At 41.9% G+C, this 20,020-nt stretch overlaps 1 protein-coding gene across 1 annotated transcript in view; it reads right to left on the bottom strand.

Annotated features, from left to right (window-relative positions):
• Positions 1-20,020, bottom strand: part of sez6a (seizure related 6 homolog a) — a 134,576-nt gene that overhangs the window by 44,254 nt on the left and 70,302 nt on the right. The window contains exon 4 of the mRNA XM_063013707.1: positions 354-539. Within this exon, the coding sequence (XP_062869777.1) occupies positions 354-539 (186 nt within the window). The remainder of the gene's footprint in view (positions 1-353; positions 540-20,020) is intronic.

Below are 20,020 nucleotides of genomic sequence, written 5' to 3'. Positions count from 1 at the left end.
GACCCTTGTAACCTGTAACCTTGGCAAATTGAAAACAATTCAACAAAAGTCAAAAGAAGAGTCAAAAATAAGTCATCGGTATATTTATATACTGATCAGCCATAACATTAAAACCACCTCCTTGTTTCTGCACTCACTGTCCATTTTATAAGCTCCACTTACCGTATAGGAGCACTATTTTGTCCAACTCCTGTATATATAAACTTATATATTCCTTATAGTGTATGTAAATTTAATTAAGCATATAAGTATATAAGCACTGAACATTTACTAAATAACATCGAAAGTGGTTGAATAATTCAATCCCCTCAGTGTACAAGCATGATAAAAACAGCAAGATATCAGTTACTTACCCACACATTTGGGCTCCCTGCCACTCCAGTATGGCCTGGTGGCATTGCGACATGTGAGAGATGAAACACCATAAAGCTGGTACCCGGTCAGGCAGAAGAAATATGCCTCTCCTCCGACATGAAGACTGCTGACTGTTACCTCGCCATTAGCCAGGGCTTGGGGAAAATCACAGCTCAAAACAAAGGCTGTAAAAAGCACACAGAGAGAAAAAGGGGTCATAAATATTGGCATTTAGCTTTCTTTTAAATCTCTGCACTCGTTTAATGCCAGTGTTATGGAATATAATGATTACCTATCATAATTAAGCTTGCTTTAGCCAGCGTTAACAGGAAAAGGTCATGCTGAGTTACAATCCTGCTGCACATTAAAACAGTGTAATGTGTGCACTGGGGCTATTTGCAGAGAACAGAGACTAATTGGATTAGTTTGCATTTCGCCTGCACTCCTTTTGGCTCTCAGAGCAGCCTGTCCATCAAGCATTCATAAAAAGGAACAAATACAGCATTCCTTAAATAGGCTAAATGTGCAAGATGACAAATGCCATGTTTTTATTGTGTGTGTCTGCTGTTTTACTGCCAAGTCAGATCTCAGGACTGGGGGTCAAATGCATCGGGTATATCAGATGCCCATGTGGGGACAGTCTGACAGGTCGCTGTAAATACTCCATTCTAAGACAAATGGCTCAGGGCATTTTCAGTGTCACTGAACATGTGCCAAGATGAGATTTCTTGGGATGTATAGCATGAGCTATTAGCGGCGAGGTCGATAGAGAGATATGACCTCGGCAGTAATGCCAGCTGATGCCAGTCGTAAAACATGGACCTCAGCCAACATGGCACCACTGACCTCGCAGACAAAGGCAAGATTTGTATAGGACTTAAACCAAAAGGTCAGCTTTTATGTCCTTTCTGTACTCATTTGCTTCCTATTACATTGGACTTACTCAGTTTTTTTCTTAGACAGTCTAAGGAGTCTATTGAGTCTGAAGATCATTAGTTCTAATCCTCATTTACTTAATATTGTGTTCCTTAAATTATCTGTATGTTAAATCCTTGCTCATTTTAGTTCATTTGTACCTTAGTTCAGGGGTGCACACTGGTAGATCATGCCTAATTCAAACAGGTCAACGTGACTGACATGAAATGTGGCCACTATTTCTTTAATTTGCTGCAAAAGCACTGCTAATCTAGAAAGTTTTCATTCATCAGTAGCCAGTTTGCACCATTTTTTACATTTTTCCTTTTGTAACCTGCACTGTTTGTGAAGATGAGTGCAAACCAAGCACAAAGAAACCAAAAACGGTACAATTTGGGCAAGAACACTGCAAAGACGGCTGATTCGTTCATACATGGAAGAAGCTGATGGAGACTATTCAGATTTGTAACACCCCTGTGTTAGTTCATTAGATCATTTCAAAAAAGGCAAGGCAAGAAAGGAAAGGCTTTTTACCAGGATCCTAGCACCACATTCAAGCATGTAGGTCATTCAGTGATAATGTCCTGACTTTCTCAGTCTTCAGCTAAAAAAGGTGGGATTTAATAAAAGAATATATATATATATATATATATATATATATACAGTGTATCACAAAAGTGAGTACACCCCTCACATTTCTGCAGATATTTAAGTATATCTTTTCATGGGACAACACTGACAAAATGACACTTTGACGCAATGAAAAGTAGTCTGTGTGCAGCTTATATAACAGTGTAAATTTATTCTTCCCTCAAAATAACTCAATATACAGCCATTAATGTCTAAACCACCGGCAACAAAAGTGAGTACACCCCTAAGAGACTACACCCCTAAATGTCCAAATTGAGCACTGCTTGTCATTTTCCCTCCAAAATGTCATGTGATTTGTTAGTGTTACTAGGTCTCAGGTGTGCATAGGGAGCAGTTGTGTTCAATTTAGTAGTACAGCTCTCACACTCTCTCATACTGGTCACTGAAAGTTCCAACATGGCACCTCATGGCAAAGAACTCTCTGAGGATCTTAAAAGACGAATTGTTGCGCTACATGAAGATGGCCAAGGCTACAAGAAGATTGCCAACACCCTGAAACTGAGCTGCAGCACAGTGGCCAAGATCATCCAGCGTTTTAAAAGAGCAGGGTCCACTCAGAACAGACCTCGCGTTGGTCGTCCAAAGAAGCTGAGTGCACGTGCTCAGCGTCACATCCAACTGCTGTCTTTGAAAGATAGGCGCAGGAGTGCTGTCAGCATTGCTGCAGAGATTGAAAAGGTGGGGGGTCAGCCTGTCAGTGCTCAGACCATACGCCGCACACTACATCAAATTGGTCTGCATGGCTGTCACCCCAGAAGGAAGCCTCTTCTGAAGTCTCTACACAAGAAAGCCCGCAAACAGTTTGCTGAAGACATGTCAACAAAGGACATGGATTACTGGAACCATGTCCTATGGTCTGATGAGACCAAGATTAATTTGTTTGGTTCAGATGGTCTCAAGCATGTGTGGCGGCAATCAGGTGAGGAGTACAAAGATAAGTGTGTCATGCCTACAGTCAAGCATGGTGGTGGGAATGCTATGGTCTGGGGCTGCATGAGTGCAGCAGGTGTTAAGGAGTTACATTTCATTGAGGGACACATGAACTCCAATATGTACTGTGAAATACTGAAGCAGAGCATGATCCCCTCCCTCCGGAAACTGGGTCGCAGGGCAGTGTTCCAGCATGATAATGACCCCAAACACACCTCTAAGACGACCACTGCTTTATTGAAGAGGCTGAGGGTAAAGGTGATGGACTGGCCAAGCATGTCTCCAGACCTAAACCCAATAGAACATCTTTGGGGCATCCTCAAGCGGAAGGTGGAGGAGCGCAAAGTCTCGAATATCCGCCAGCTCCGTGATGTCGTCATGGAGGAGTGGAAAAGCATTCCAGTGGCAACCTGTGAAGCTCTGGTAAACTCCATGCCCAGGAGAGTTAAGGCAGTTCTGGGAAATAATGGTGGCCACACAAAATATTGACACTTCAGGAACTTTCACTAAGGGGTGTACTCACTTTTGTTGCCGGTGGTTTAGACATTAATGGCTGTATATTGAGTTATTTTGAGGGAAGAATAAATTTACACTGTTATATAAGCTGCACACAGACTACTTTTCATTGTGTCAAAGTGTCATTTTGTCAGTGTTGTCCCATGAAAAGATATACTTAAATATCTGCAGAAATGTGAGGGGTGTACTCACTTTTGTGATACACTGTATATATACTCTGTCCCCGTCTCTGTGCAGGTGCCATCAATCAGCCAGCAGAGGTTGTAATTGCATTAGTTATGAGAGAGACCCTATCTGGCTTAATCCCACCCCTATCTGAACAACAGGCCGATTGTTGTTTATGTACCCGCTCAGCCCAGCCGGCAGGCAGAGCTGAGACTTGAGATTTGAGATCCCAGATCTGGTTCCAGCTTGCTGTGCCACCTGAGCGACGTTCTTTAAGATTCTTAATACATAAGAATACTTAGCACATTCTTTCTAAAGTTTCTTTATTCATTAGTATTTATTTTGTATTAATTTATTAAGTATTATTCATTTATTTAGTACCGTACTAAATAAAGTACCTTAGATTATTTAGATTCTTAAAACATTAGTACAGAAATTCTTCATTTACACACTTTTGTTTCTTTAATTATTTAGTACCTTAGATTCTTAATACAACAGCTTCTTAGATTCTTAGTTCATTGTATGTTTATTACAGTTACTTAGTTTTCTATATCTTTAATTCTGTAGAACAGCAGTCCCCAACCTTTTTTGCACCACAGACCGGTTTCATATAAGATATAATTTCACGGACCGGCGGGGGCAGGAGGATTTAAAATAGAAGAACTATAGAATGGAAAAGCAATGTGAATTCTGAGCTTTTTTCGATGCAATGAGACACTGCTCCCACCTAGTGGTGATTTAAGAAAATAACACCTGAAGAGTTTTGGAAATGTAATTGCTCTCTTAGCGATCTAATTATTTATTATTTCTGTGCGGCCCGGTAATAAATGACCCGCCCCATGGTTGGGGACCAATGCTGTAGATCAATAATGTTTTACCATGGTTTATCTGATCTACAGTACAGTTGTTTAGTACCACAAATCATTACTTTTGTCTTCTTGTTTGTTTTTGTGCCCTATAAATCCTGTCTGCTAGTGTTTAGATCCATAAACTATCACTAAAAGAACTCGTATAAACACATTTAAATCCCGCGTCTCTCGCTGAGAGTCAGACACTAAACTTCATATCCAAACTACACTGACGCAACACCCAGGTGATTTATGTGTCTTATTCATTTACTCAAATCTTAGCTGAATAATAGTTCAATAAAAACCCCGTAAGATCTCATCATTTTCTCAGACACGTCCCAAAACGATTGCAGTTCCGACCAGCTTCTCCTGAGACTGGATGCGTTATGATTATTCCTTAGTTTTTCATTTTTTACATGTCACATTGTCTCATATGAGCAATTAAGGGCGAACGTCAGAAATCTTTCCGTAATCTGTCAGTGAAAAATGAGATATTATGCTTTTCTTATTTGTCTGTGGAAGTTTAATATCAGTCGTGCTCCTGAGGGGATGTATCGTATATGAGAACTTATTTCTGAAGTCAGTAAATATTTTATTTACATAACACTGAAATGTCCTACACTTACAGTACAGGGAAGGGAAATGTTTGTCATTGCAGTCCCTCCGTATCGTAATGATATCAGCAAATGCTATATTTATGTGACTGAATGATTAAAACACAAACCTCCTCGCCCCTTTAAAACACAGATTTGAGTAAAAAATGACGGATGTACAAAAATAAAACAGAAGCAGAGGGTTTCAGAAGGTTGACAGCTTCTAGCCCAAAGCGATGTAAGATTAGCTTGACTGTGGACAGTGTTACCCATGTTTTAGCTGCTTCTAATTCATAACATACCATATTTTAGTTTCTCTATCAAAAGACCCCTGTGGCATATAATTTATACTGTGTGCAGTCAAATTAGTCTTATTAATGTGGGCACACAGAGGTGTATACACTGATCAGCCATAACATTAAAACCACCTCCTTGTTTCTACACTCACTGTCCATTTTGTCCATTTTTAGCTCTACAATTACTGACTGTAGTCCATCTGTTTCTCTGCATGCTTTTTAACCTGCTTTCACCCTGTTCTTCAATGGTCAGGACCCCCACAGAGCAGGTATTATTTAGGTGGTGGATCATTCTTAGCACTGCAGTGACACTGACATGGTGGTGGTGTGTTAGTGTGTGTTGTGCTGGTATAAGTGGATAAGACACAGCAGCGCTGCAGGAGTTTTTAAACACCGTGTCCACTCACTGTCCACTCTATTAGACACTCCTACCTAGTTGGTCCACCTTGTAGATGTAAAGTCAGAGACGATCGCTCATCTATTGCTGCTGTTTGAGTTGATCATCTTATAGACCTTCATCAGTGATCACAGGACGCTGCCCACGGGGTGCTGTTGGCTGGATATTTTTGGTTGGTGGAATATTCTCAGTCCAGCAGTGACAGTGAGGTGTGTAAAAACTCCATCAGCGCTGCTGTGTCTTATCCACTCATACCAGCACAACACACACTAACAGACCACCACCATGTCAGTGTCACTGCAGTGCTGAGAATGATCCACCTCCTAAATAATACCTACTCTGTGGTGGTCCTGGGAGAGTCCTGACCATTGAAGAACAGCATGAAAGGGGGCTAACAAAGCATGCAGAGAAACAGATGGACTACAGTCAGTAATTGTAGAACTACAAAGTGCTTCTATGTGGTAAGTGGAGCTGATAAAATGGACAGTGAGTGTAGAAACAAGGAGGTGGTTTTAATGTTATGGCTGATCAGTGTACAGCTGTAGTCAATTAAAATTATTCTATTCTGACATTAGAGAACTTACTACACCAACGTTTTTTGAATCGAAGGTGCTGTATGCATATTTTTGACCCAGCAGAATTATAGAAATTACACACACACACACACACACACACACACACAAACACACAACAACAACAAAAAAAGTAACTACTGTTTGTGAGTAGGAAATAAAAGAGTGAATGTTTAATGCCCTGTGATGTATTGGCACACACATGCTGCAGGGCATTTTTAGTAGCTCATATTATTCAGTCTATGTGTCTTTGGACTGTGGGAGGTAACCAAAACTCCTGGAAAAAAGCAACACAGACTCAACACAGAAAGAACCCAGACTGCTCTATCTGGGAATCGAACCAGGGATCTTCTTGCTGTGAGGTGGCAGTGCTACCCACTTAGCCACCATGACCCAGCCCCATTTTGAATATATAACATTTCTTTTTGCATTTTGGCAAACCACTGGTTGTACAATCTCATCTGTGGCTGAGCATTCACCATATTTCCCATCTGGCTCTTTCTCCCTCATACACGGCCAACTGTGTCTGTGTACCAGGGATGTGTGGCTCCGATCCTGGGGGTCTGGGATCTGGGCAGTCTGGTGCTCTCATGTTTTGTCATTTTTGCTGGCTGGCACATGTTGGCTTCTGGGTGTGCCTGTTTTTATTTTTTTCTCCTAGGACTGGAACTGCCCACCCTGACTATAAACAAAGGTGCAGAGCTTGGGGGTACTTGGTGATAGAAATTGTGGTGATCAGGGATGTTGGGTTGCTGTCATTCTGGCTCTCTTGTCTAATCACTCAGTTTTGTTGACGGTGGGGGAGGTGGGTAGTCAATTTGTCTTCCGCTGCTGGGGATCCCTGATTGCATTCGAGGAGGGTATATCCAACCCATGCGCAGTCCTTAGCGGACCCCTTCTTTTCACCCATGCACTCTGCACATGTGCCTCTATCTGCTAATCAGGGTCCTTGCCAGCGTTTGAAGACCCCACTCATATACTCCGGTCATTCCGCACTAGAAGACACTGCCGATTGTGCCTGCTAAATCGCGCCCAGCCGACCAGTGGCAAAACCAAGTTTCCAACCGAGGAGTTCAGAATCTCAGTGCTGGTGTGCTAGCAAAATATCCCCCCCTTTTTGTATTTTGTTTTATGCATTTTCTCCCCTTTTTCTCCCGACTTTTAGCGCATCTAATTGCCCGATTGCATCACGCTTCTTCTCCACTAATGCCGACCTCGGCTCTGATTTGAGAAGAACGAAGCTAATCCATGGCCTCTCCGACACATGGGCAGCACCCGTATGCATCTTTTCACCTGCACTAGGCGAGTGCTAGTGCGGATCAGCCCTGTGTACGGAGAGACACACCCTGATCAACACACTCCTTCCCCGCCCCTGTGCAGGCGCCATCAATCAGCCAGCAGAGGTCGCAGTTGCATCATTTAGGAGGAGACCCTATTCGGCTTACCACTACCCCACCGCTATATGAACAACAGGCCAATCGTTGTTTATGTGCCCACTCAGCCTCATATCACATTTTAACTACATCTTCTCTTGTTTACCCAAGGCGGTTATGATGGAAACATGTTAACCCACCTAAGGTTAAAGCCTGCAATTTGAGACTGCCATGCCAACAATGCTGCTCCTGCTAGATGTGACGGGAATCTGCCATGTTTCCAATGAAAATATCCAGAACTCAGACTGGACTAAATACAGAAGAGCTCAAATTCCTTGCTATTCTTGCTATAATGTTTTGTTTAAATTATTTTTTGTATTTCTGGTTTGTTAAAATCCAATTCATTCAAACTATTCTCCAAGCCACCCAGGGAGGATGGGTCCATGCTGAGTCTGGTTCCTCTTAAGGTTTTCCTTGGCACTGGTTGCCAAAGTTGCTTTCAGACAATGTCTATTGTAAAAAGCACTATACAAATAAATTTGACTTGACTTGACTTAGACTGCTTAGCCCCCCGAGCGCCTCATGAATCACTGTTTTGCTTCCATTTCATTCTCATCCCCAAACATTTTTCAGCGTGTCCTTTGTTTTTTCTTCAGAGACACTCGGCAGGACATGCGGTAAATGCAGACTAGCGAGAGGCCTGGAATTAGGCCGCTGATCCATAAAACATAGCAAACCCTGTCAGAATGGTATAATCTGTGCCTCCTAAACTCACTCTGTTCTCATGGCTGGGCACCAAATCAACATTAAAGTATGTGGTGTTCACAGCCTGCTGCAAGCCCGACACCAGGCATTAAAAGAAAGTACACTTCAGGAGGCAATTTTAGCTGTGGGCGCATCTGCCTGCCAGAAGAGGTTTGGATTTAGGAGGAGCTCTCATGAGGCAATCAAATTCAATAAGGACAGCAGACAGCAACATGCAGAAAGTGTGGATATTAGATGGCGGGGGACATTATTTTAGTGAATTGCGATTTTTTATGGGTTTGTGTTTGTGTCTCTGCTAATAGCCAAATGGATGCTGGTTCTGGCTATTTAAACTGGCCCGGTGCACTTACAGTAGTTAAAGCAGTTTGGAGCTGACACTCAGATTGTTTACATCCACATTTTGGATTCTACAAAGTGCTGGGGTACTCCATATGCAGAGACAGCAAGATCAGTGGCCCGTTCTTCTCATTCAATCATAATGACAGGCCCATACTTCTATTGTTACAGGATAAGAGCATGCATTTAGGGAGATGGGTATATCTGCAGAACACAAACTGACAGGCATATCTCACAGTGGTACAATTATGTGTGTTTCCTGATCTTAGCCAGTACTGTAGAGTTTCGCTCATCTTGGAACTCACTATTAAAATCAAGCAATATAATCAAGTACAAGTTTCTACTTGAATCAAAGAAATCTCTTTAAGTCTCTAGGACTTTACTAAACCACAGTGAGACCCAAACAGTAAGAACCCGGCCTGCTAAAATTTCCCCAAAGCTTAGTGACATCCCTTAATAAATGCCACAAACACATTAAATGACTACAATGAGCCGCTCAGGTGGCGCAGCGGAAAAACACGCTACAACACCAACTCGTCGTTTCGAACTCAGCTCTGCCATCCGGCTGGGCTGAGTGGCTACATGAACAACAATTGGCTTGTTGTTCATACAGGGTGGGAGCCGGATCGGGACTCCTTATAACTAATGCAGTTACAGCCTCTGTTGGCTGATTGATGGCGCCTGCCCAGAGTCGAGTAATAATATATTGATCAGGGTGTGGCTCTCCGTACACAAAGCTGATCCATATGAACTCGCCTCATGCAGGTGAAAAGATGCACACGTGTCGAGGGGGCGTGTGTCAGTCTCGCTCTCCTTAATCAGGAGTGGAGATCAGCATCAGTAGAGAGGAAGCGTAATACAATCGAGTGATTGGATACAACTAGATTGAGAAGAAAATTTGGAAAAACTCCAGCAAAACCACCATAAAAAAACAATAGCTTGATAGCTTTTGCCTTTAAACAAAATATGAGATCATGACTTTTGTGTTGATCTAGTCAGATTCTCATTTAATCATTAGATTTTCATTACCTGATACGTTATAGAGTAAAGTTTCCAAGACCTTAAAAAACCCCCAAAACATCACATCCTCTCAAATATGGTTTGGCTTATTCTCTGTATAAACATCCTTCTTTTTACACCAAGCCCACATTTAAAACAATATTTTGTTATATTTAACAATAAAATCAGGTTTCAAGTAAAGGTCCAGCAGAAGTTACCATCCTCTAATATGATATTCTAATATAATATTTGGAACAATGTTTGCCTCACTGTATGTGTTGGCAAAATAGTATAATATTAGGAAAAGCTTGTTAACAGTTTAGAACAGGTTGTTTAAAACCCTTTTATTTACCACCATAACAGTAGATAAGGTCAGTTTTAAATGTGTATTTTTATAGCCATTGTCTGATTTATGAAGGTCACTTTCTCATTTCATTTGTTTTTTTAATGTTTTTACTACTTTTATTTAATAAATAACAAGGCGGTCAGGTTGTTCTAAACAAGTCAAATATACACTGATCAGGCATAACATTCCCAGCAAAGCGTTGCCCAAAGCATCACACTGCCTCCGCCAGCTTGCCTTCTTCCCAAAGTGCATCCTGGTGCCATGTGTTCCCCAGGTAAACAATGCACACGCACCCGGCCATCCACGTGATATAAAAGAAAATGTGATTCATCAGACCAGGCCACCTTCTTCCATTGCTCCGTGGTCCATTTCCGATGCTCACGTGCCCATCGTTGGCGCTTTCGGCGGTGGACAGGGGTCAGCATGGGCACCCTGACTGGTCTGCGGCTATGCAGCCCCATATGTAACAAACTGTGATGCACTGTGTATTCTGACACCTTTCTATCAGAACCAGCAGTAACTTCTTCAGCAATCTGAGCTACAGTAGCTCGTCTGTTGGATAGGACCACATGGACCAACCTTCGCTCCCCACGTGCATCAATGAGCCTTGGACGCCCATGACCATGTTGCCGGTTTACCACTGTTCTTTTCTTGGACCACTTTTGATAGATACTGACCACTGCAGACCGCTCAGACCCAGTCGTCTAGCTATCACAATTTGGCCCTTGTTCAAATACACTTGCCCATTTTTCCTGCTTCTAACACATCAGCTTTGAGGATAAAATGTTCACTTGCTGCCTAATATATCCCACCCACTAACAGGTGCTGTGATGAAGAGATAATCAGTGTTATTTACTTCACCTGTCAGTGGTCATAATGTTATGCCTAGTTGGTGTAAATTAAAAAATTTCTAGAGCTGACTCCATGTTTATTTACATAGCAAAGGCACAGCCTGTCTTGTGAGACTACCTATTAGCAAGCTGGCTAACAATATCTGTAAAGCTGCCCATATTAATGGAATTTCCCATATATGGTCTTAAAGATACACCCATATTTCCACAAAGATACTACGTATCCAAACACTCTTTTACACCCAGCCGCCGTAAGCAATTCAGTATGGTTTACAATAACCCCCTCCTCAGCCAGGTTATTATCATTTTGTCTTTATTAGGACCATCAGCACCATCCGAGCACAGGCGTGTGCATGGTGAGCCAGACGCCAAAGGCGAGCCTTAATGTGCAACCAATCTCCCGAGAATTAAATAACAGGCGCTTGCTGTCTCCATTTCCTCAGTAAGTCACGGTGCTTTGCAGCCCATAAAGCCTGATTGTCTCGCAATTACTAATAATGACTCCGCAGCAAGCGCGCTTGGGCAGATTAGTTGCCAGTGGGGTTGCAGGCAACAGATGCCAACATGTTATAATATGCTCGCTGTAGAATAGGGAATATTCTCAGTGCAGATCTAAAATGGATAGAGAGCCTCAGGTTCGATCGTGATTTGAAAGTTTGGGGTTCTGGTAATTTGTAGCTTTGTGGCTAATGTAATGTCAGATCTGCTACTGGAGATTTGAGGGCAGGATAGCTAACAAGATATGAAGAAATAACACTCCGCAAAGTGAATGTGACTAAAAACAAAACATAGTTGTATTAATTCATGAAAGCACATTATCCAAATCCCCATGTTACCCTAACTGTGCTTTTTTGGTCAACCTGCTGAGCAAATGCAATTTAGCTAATTAAACAGAGCCAGGCTGCATCTACAGGTCAATGAATTTAATTAAAAGGTAACAGCCATTTTGTTATTTTGTACAACCCCAAATCAGAAAAAGTTGGGACAGCATGGAAAATGCAAATAATAAAAAATAGTGTTCCTTACATTTACTTTGACTTGATTGCAGACAGAATGAACCTGATATATTTAATGTTTTATCTGCTCAACTTCTTTTCATTTATTAATAAATAATTCTTCCTGCAAACACGTCTTAAGATGTGCAACAGTACGGGGTCATCATTGTCATTTTTAATTTCAAAATTCTCCACACATTCTCTATTGGGGACAGGTCAGGACTGCAGGCAGGTCAGTCCAGTACCCGTACCCTCTTCTTCTGCAGTCATGCCTTTGTAAGGTGTGCAGCATGTGGTTTTGCATTGTCTTGTTGAAAAATGCATGGACGTCCCTGGAGAATATGACGTCTTGAAGGCAGCATGTGTTGCTCTAAGATCTCAATGTACTTTTCTGCATTAATGCTGCCATCACAGAAGTGTAAATGACCTTTGGCAAGGGCCCTGACACAGCCCCATACCATGACAGACCCTGGCTTTTGGGCTTTTGATTCATCTGACCACAATACATGTTTCCACTGTGTGATGGTCCATCCTAGATGCCTCAGAACCCAGAGAAATTGACACCGCTTCTGGACATGGTTAACATAAGGCTTCTTTTTTGCACAGTAAAGTTTTAAGTGGCATTGGTGCATGTAACTCTGTATTGTAGTGCTTGACAAAGGTTTGCCAAAGTAATCCCTCACCCATGTGGTTATATCAGATATTGTTGAGTGGCGGTTCTTGATGCAGTGCCGTCTGAGGGATCGAAGATCACGGGCGTTCAGCTTAAGCTTGCACGCTTGGCCTTTACGCACAGAAATTCCTCCAGACTCCTTGAATGGTTTAATGATATTATGCACTGTGGAGGGAGAAATATGCAAATCCCTTCCAATCTTTCTTTGAGGTACATTGTTTTTAAACATTTCAATCATTTTCTCACACATTTGTTGACAAACTGGAGATCCTCTGATCATCTTTGCTCATCAAAGACCTGGATGCTGCTTTTGTACCAAACCATGATTACAATCACCTGTTTGTAATCACATGATTATTTAGTTTTTTCGCCTCATTACTAGCCCTAAATTGCCCCCGTCCCAACTTTTTTTAGAATGTGAAATGAAGTTGAGCAGATAAAACATGAAATATCTCAGGTTCAAACTGTCTGCAATCAAAAGTCAAAGTAAATGTAAGGAACACTGCATTTTTATTGTATTTGCATTTTTCATACTGTCCCAACTTTTTCTGATTTGTGGTTGTAGAAAACGTTCACACTTTTCTGAGAATAGGGTTTGTATTGAATGAATCCTTAGATTACTTAAATCAGACTACTGTTAAACCATGGGAAAAGCAATTTGCACCACAAGACATGGTTTAGAAAAGCTCACAAAATACAAAAAACAACATAACTCACATGCTAAGGGCATCATGGGCAACAAACAGCACACATTCTTCAAACAGTATATGCAAACAAGCTGCTTTTAATCACATCTGATTAAAATGAGTTCTCTGTACACAGTAGAATGGTTCCTGGGAGGACATGCTCAGGTCCTTTCACCCACAATAACATTTATTGAGCTCTTGACTGTTTGAATTGAGTGCTAAACCTCTAGCACATAAACATCAATACATCTCTTCGATTTAATCTCTTTTCCCAGGGACGACTCTATTGATCTCTGCTTAAGTGCAATGTTTTACTGGACCAGCTCACAGGTGCTTTAAATCAGAGCTCCCAAAGAGAGGGTAAACCAGATTGCCTTCGTACAAGTGCTCACGTTAAGCACTGAAGATTTGTAAACACAGACGAGTGTGTAATCCTCTCAGACGCAATCACACCATATATCAACACAGAACTGAAAAAGCTGTGGGTTCAGCCATGGCAGGAAACACAACTATATTTTGCTAGCATGGTTTTGGTCTACTTGTCATCTTGGAGAAAAGAGTCACAAGACTTCGTATTAATCAATACAAAGTTTTTCTGACTGAAGACCTGATAATGATCATGGTACTTATTTATTGCTGATTGGAAAGGTTCTCTCAGGATGACCACGCCCCATCTACAGTGTATGAAGACCCAAAGTATGGTTTAATGCAGGGGTGTCAAACTCATTTTCACAGAGGGCCACATCTGCATTATGGTGGCCCTCAAAGGGCCGATTGTAACGTATCCTGCCGTGATTGCAGTCTGCCTTTTAAGTTGTTTTTCTTGGAGGATAAATGTGTTTGGTGTCAAAATGCCAAATTTATACTCTATATTCATAATGTACTCCGATCAACCATAACATTAAAACCATCTCTTTGTTTCTACACTCACTGTCCATTTTATCAGCTCCACTTACCATATAGAAGCACTTTGTTGTTCTACAATTACTGACTGTAGTCCGTCTGTTTCTCTGCATGCTTTGTTAGCCCCCTTTCATGCTGTTCTTCAATGCTCAGGACCACTACAGAGCAGGTATGATTTGGGTGGTGGATCATTCTCAGCACTGCAGTGACACTGACATGGTGGTGGTGTGTTAGTGTGTGTTGTGCTGGTATGAGTGGATAAGACACAGCAGCACTGATGGAGTTTTTAAACACCTCACTGTCACTGCTGGGCTGAGAATAGTCCACCAACCAAAAATATATCCAGCCAACAGCGCCCCGTTGGCAGCGTCCTGTGACCACTGATAAAGATCTAGAAGATGACCAACTTAAACAGCAGCAATAGATGAGCGATCGTCTCTGACTTTACATCTACAAGGTGGACCAACTAGGTAGGAGTGTCTAATAGAGTGGACAGTGAGTGGACTTCTGTAACCTTCTGTCTTTAAAAGAGTTTACGATTAGGCACACTAGGAAATGTCTGATTATATAACCTGTATTTCAAAAAGTGACACCAATCAAGTATAATTCAAACAGATAATAAAAAGACAGAGAACACGAAACTGCTGTATTATTAACAGAAGCACAGCTACTTCTCAATGACAGTACTCAGGTGAAAGAACTTAAATCCCATAATCTTATTGTGGGTTTAAACTCAATTTAATTGGTTCCACTAAATTAAATTTTGTGAACCATGTCAAACTGCTTCTCAGAGAAATTAAATAAGTAATGACATGATGTAGCTAAACCGTCTGTGGAGAATAAAATAAGCAAACACACCAGAGTTTTTTTTCAATTTTTAATCACCTGAAAAATTTTTAGTAGGTTAAGCAGAAGCAATTAGTTGGTATTTAATTGTGCGAAGGGCTGAAAATGATGACGAGAATACTAATATTAATAGTCCTGCATAAAACCTACTAAGGAATGAATGGTTTATAAAGATTGCCTCGTCTTTCATGCACCATTTGGACCCTAGCCATGAAAGTACTGTATCTAAACATTGGTAAGCACAGGAATCTGCCATGTTTGCATTTATAAGCAATACAAAGAGGAAGGGTGAAGTTGACCTATGATGTGAATTACAATATTGACGTCAACTTGCTTGCTTATGCCTAGTTCACACTACACGATTTTTGCCTTGATTTTTGCTTACCGACTGGTCGCAGCTAGAAGTGGCAGCTCGGAGGCAACTCGGGCTTCGCTCGGGGATCGAAACTCGGCTCTCGATCGCTATGTGTGAACTGTTCAACAACTCGATCCGAGCGGCTCGACTCGAGAAAAATATCTAGCATGTTAAATATCTGGATCAGTCGGGTGAATGGCGATGAGTGTGGTGTCGAACTACAGCCAATGAGAACACAAAATACGGGGTGAGAGGAAACGCGAGTGAGGAGTTGTAAAAACGTGGGATAGGGGTATAATATAGCACACACACGTCTTATAGTATTTCTGACCTTATCTTCTTCTTCTTCCTCGGCCTTTGTCCCATTCGGTTACGGGGTCGGCTCTCGGCGGATCACGATCCGCATTGATTTGGCGCAATTTTTATGCCGGATGCCCTTCCTGACACAACCCTCCCTATTTTATCCGGGCTTGGGACCGGCACTACAATGCACTGGTTTGTGCATCTAGCGGCTAGGTATCTATAGGACAATTCAGTGTTTCCAATTAGCCTGGTGGCATGTTTTTGGACTGTGGGAGGAAACCGGAGCACCCGGAGGAGAACATGCAAACTCCGCACAGAAAGGACCCGGAGCGCCCCACCTTTGGATCGAATCCAGGACCTTCTTGCTGTGAGGAGACAGTGCTACCCACTAAGCCTCCGTGCCACCCAGTATTTCTGACCTTATCGTTCTCAAAAAATATATATAATACCAACGCTGCATTGCAAAAAACGCTGCACATCAGCGCATAAACAACTTTGATCGCTTGCTTATTGTTGACGTGCATTTTTGGACATGGTATCATTAAACCCCTCGTCACTTCTCGCGTGTGTTTTCGTGAGACCAGACAGACTCATCTGCGATTCCTTCAGATGGTAGATCGTGTGGTGTAAAAACCCCCTTATTGCCGATCAGTCGTGTAGTGTGAAAACCACAACGACTGAAAAGACTCCCGAGTGCGAGAGATCCAATTGTGTAGTGTGAACTGTACAGCAATCTGAACAACTTAAAAGTCATGTAGTGTGAACTTGGCATTAGTTTGGTGCTTTTGTGTGCTTTGATTTTTGACATTTTGCGAGGTTTTATTGGACTGAAAGAAAAAACTAAATTGCCGTGTGTGTTTGAGACTGGCAGCAGCAGCCATGCTGTGGGGGAACTGGCAGTGTGAGAAGCTCAGTTATAACAAAAGCACTGGGACTAATCAAGAAAACACAGATGAGATAAAAGTATCTTCTTGCTTATTGCTTTGGTTTTATTCTTTGGAGATGCATGCTGGGTAATCAGTACAGCTTCAATGATTCACTGGTACACTGTACTTAAATCAAACATGCAAATATTCACTAGATAAAACTACACTATATGGCCAGAAGTATGTGAACACCCTTTCTAAGTATTGAGTTCAGGTGTTTCAGCCACACTCTTTGCTAGCTGGTGTATAAAATTATTATCGACTTTTTTATCGACTTTGTGGCAACAGTTTGAGAAAGGCCCTTTTCTGCTATAGTTTGACTGTGCCCAAGAGCACAAAGCGAGGGTAATAAAAACATGGTTTGATGCTCAGGTGGCGCAGTGGTAAAACACGCTAGCACACCAGAGCTGACATTTCGAACTTGTTGTTTCGAATCTCAGCTCTGCCATCTGGCAGGCTGGGCGCCTACATGAACAACGATGGGCTGTTGTTCATACAGGGTGGGAGCCGGACGGGGATTTATCATAACTGATGCAATTATGACCTTGGCTGGCTGATTGATGGCGCCTGCACAGAGACGAGGGATAATGCATTGATCAGGGTGTGTCTCTGTCTCTCCGTACACAAAGCTGTTCTGCATATGAACTCACCTCTTTCAGGTGAAAAGATGCAGTCGGCTACTGCACATGTGTTGGAGGGGCTGTGTGTCAGTCTCGGCTCTCCTTAACCAACATCAGTAGAGAGGAAGCATAATGCAATTGGGTAATTGGATACGCTAAAGTTGGCACCTTAGCAGCAACACCTTAGAAGAAATCAGAACAACAGTTGTGTCTAAGCTCTGCCAGCAGCCGGACGGGTGTTTACACAGACTCTTGATTGGCTGTGAGTCTCAAAGGGGCGAGACAATGCCTAAACAGGGTTTCCTTATAACTGTTATACACAATGAGACAGGGGATAATGGAGATGGGTGTGTGACTCTCCGTCAGGTGAAAAGATGGGTCATACTGCACACATATCGGAGGGGGCATGTGACAGTTGCGACTCTCCTCAGTCAGGAATGGAGGTCTACAGCAGAATTATGATTAGATAATTGGATATGACTAGATTGGCGATTTAGCGTGGCCAATCCGCTGCTGGGAACCCCGACCTCTGCGCTCCTCCACTTTGTATACAGGCGCCCTGGGCAACCAAGGTCCTTAGACAGCATTGATAACCCCACCCCACCCCACCCCACCCCGGTCTTTCCCACCCAGCAGACAGGCCAATTGTGCCTGCTAGAGGGCGCCCAGCCGAGCTGATATTCGAACTTGGGAGAATCTCTGTGCTGGTGTGCTAGTGGATTATCCCACTGTGGCACCTTAGATTGGAAGACAATTGGGGGAAAATGCATTAATAATAAACAAAGAACATCAGTAGTGGGCCAAAACCTTTTGTCCAGCATCAGTGCCTGACTTTATAGATAAGCTTATTTCATAGGCACAAATTCCTACAGACACACTTTAAACTATTGTGGAAAGCCTTCCCAGAACAGAGTAGGCTGTTATATCCGCAAAGTGGGGGGAAACACTATATTTATGCCCATGGTTTTGGAATAAGATGTCCAACTAGCTCATTGTTATGTGTCCATTTACTTTAGGCCATATAGTGTATCTTGAATCTAGTGGGAAATCCATTAAGCCGAAGCAGAACTGAATGTTCAGTCCCTAAAACCAGGAAGTAAATTCTTCAGACATGGTGAGCCCACAGGAACCAGATCTTTCCCTACACTGTTACCCTGAAAATCACAAAAAAAAAAACCAGAATGCATCTCACTAATGCAAACGTACGCATTCACTTATCCTAATAGTGTAAAAAAGGTGAAGGCTGCTGGGGCAGCAATTCAGTGCAGCAAATGTCAGCCACATTTTAAAAAAAAGAAGCAACATTATGCTTTCCATGTGTGGTGTATTATACTACAGCACTTACGGTGCCAAGCACAGTCTCCTGGGTAATGACTTCACTCAGCTTTGTATGAACACACAGCCTTGCACTAAAAGCACTTTATCAAGCAATAATATTTAATATCATTCGAAGAGAAATGACAAGGTCAGCAGCAGTGCCACTACATTAGCGTGGAAGAGATTTTACCATCTATTCAATCTTCAGACCAGAGCACTCATGATGCTGGGGTGTGTCCTGAACCCCAAGTTCACAAGCTTGCACACACTTAGGAACATGTATGTCATGGCAGTTTTAGAATTGTAATAATTTTCACAAGCATTTTTTTCTAACACTGAACAACTGGAATATAGAATATAATCCAGACTTAAAGAGCTGATTTTAGAGCGAAGGGGAAGGGGGGGGGGGGGGGGGGGGGGGGGTAATTTCATGGCAGAGCTGGGTCTTGCTGGTTCTTACCCTACATTCAGACGATTTATGGCAAGGAAGTGGAGCAAACGTTAGACATGCAAACTGATAGATAGATACACAGGTAGACAGACAGACAGACCGATACATAGACAGACAGGCAGACAGACAGATAGACAGACAGACAGACAGACAGACAGACAGATAGATAGATAGATAGATAGATAGATAGATAGATAGATAGATAGATAGATAGATAGATAGATAGATAAACAGACAGACAGACAGACAAACAGATAGATAGATGGTAGGCAGACAGACATGTAGACAGACAAAAAGATAAATAGGAAGAAATGATAGCTAGATAGACAGACAGACAAAGACAGACAGACATGCAAATAGAGGGATAGATAGATAGACAGACAGACAGACAGACAGACAGACAGATAGATAGATATAAATGATAGATAGAAATGATAGATAGACAGACAGACAGACAGACAGATAGATAGATAGAAAGACAGATACATAGACAGACAGACAGACAGACAGATAGATAGATAGATAGATAGATAGATAGATAGACAGACAGACAGACAGACAGATAGACAGACAGGTAGACAGACAGATACATAGATAGACAGACAGACAGATAGATAGATAGATAGATAGATAGATAGATAGATAGATAGATAGATAGATAGATAGATAGACAGACAGGTAGGTAGACAGACAGACAGACAGATAGACAGATAGATATATAAATAGACAGGTAGGAAGACAGATAGATAAAAAAATAGACAGACAGATACATAGATCAATAAATAGATAGATAGATAGACAGACAAACAAACAGATAGATAGATAGTAGGCAGACAGACAGACAGACATGCAAATAGAGGGATAAATAGATAGACAGATAGACAGACAGACATGCAAATAGAGGGATAAATAGATAGACAGATAGACAGACAGACAGATACATAAATAGACAGACGAAGATATATATATATATATATATATACTGTATATAGTATATATATACTGTATATATATATACACAAAAGTGAGTACACCCCT

Source organism: Trichomycterus rosablanca, chromosome 18, assembly GCF_030014385.1.
Source record: "Trichomycterus rosablanca isolate fTriRos1 chromosome 18, fTriRos1.hap1, whole genome shotgun sequence".
NCBI lineage: Eukaryota > Metazoa > Chordata > Actinopteri > Siluriformes > Trichomycteridae > Trichomycterus > Trichomycterus rosablanca.
The sequence above is the reverse complement of the archived record's forward strand: the minus strand, read 5'-3'. Positions and strand labels throughout refer to the sequence as shown.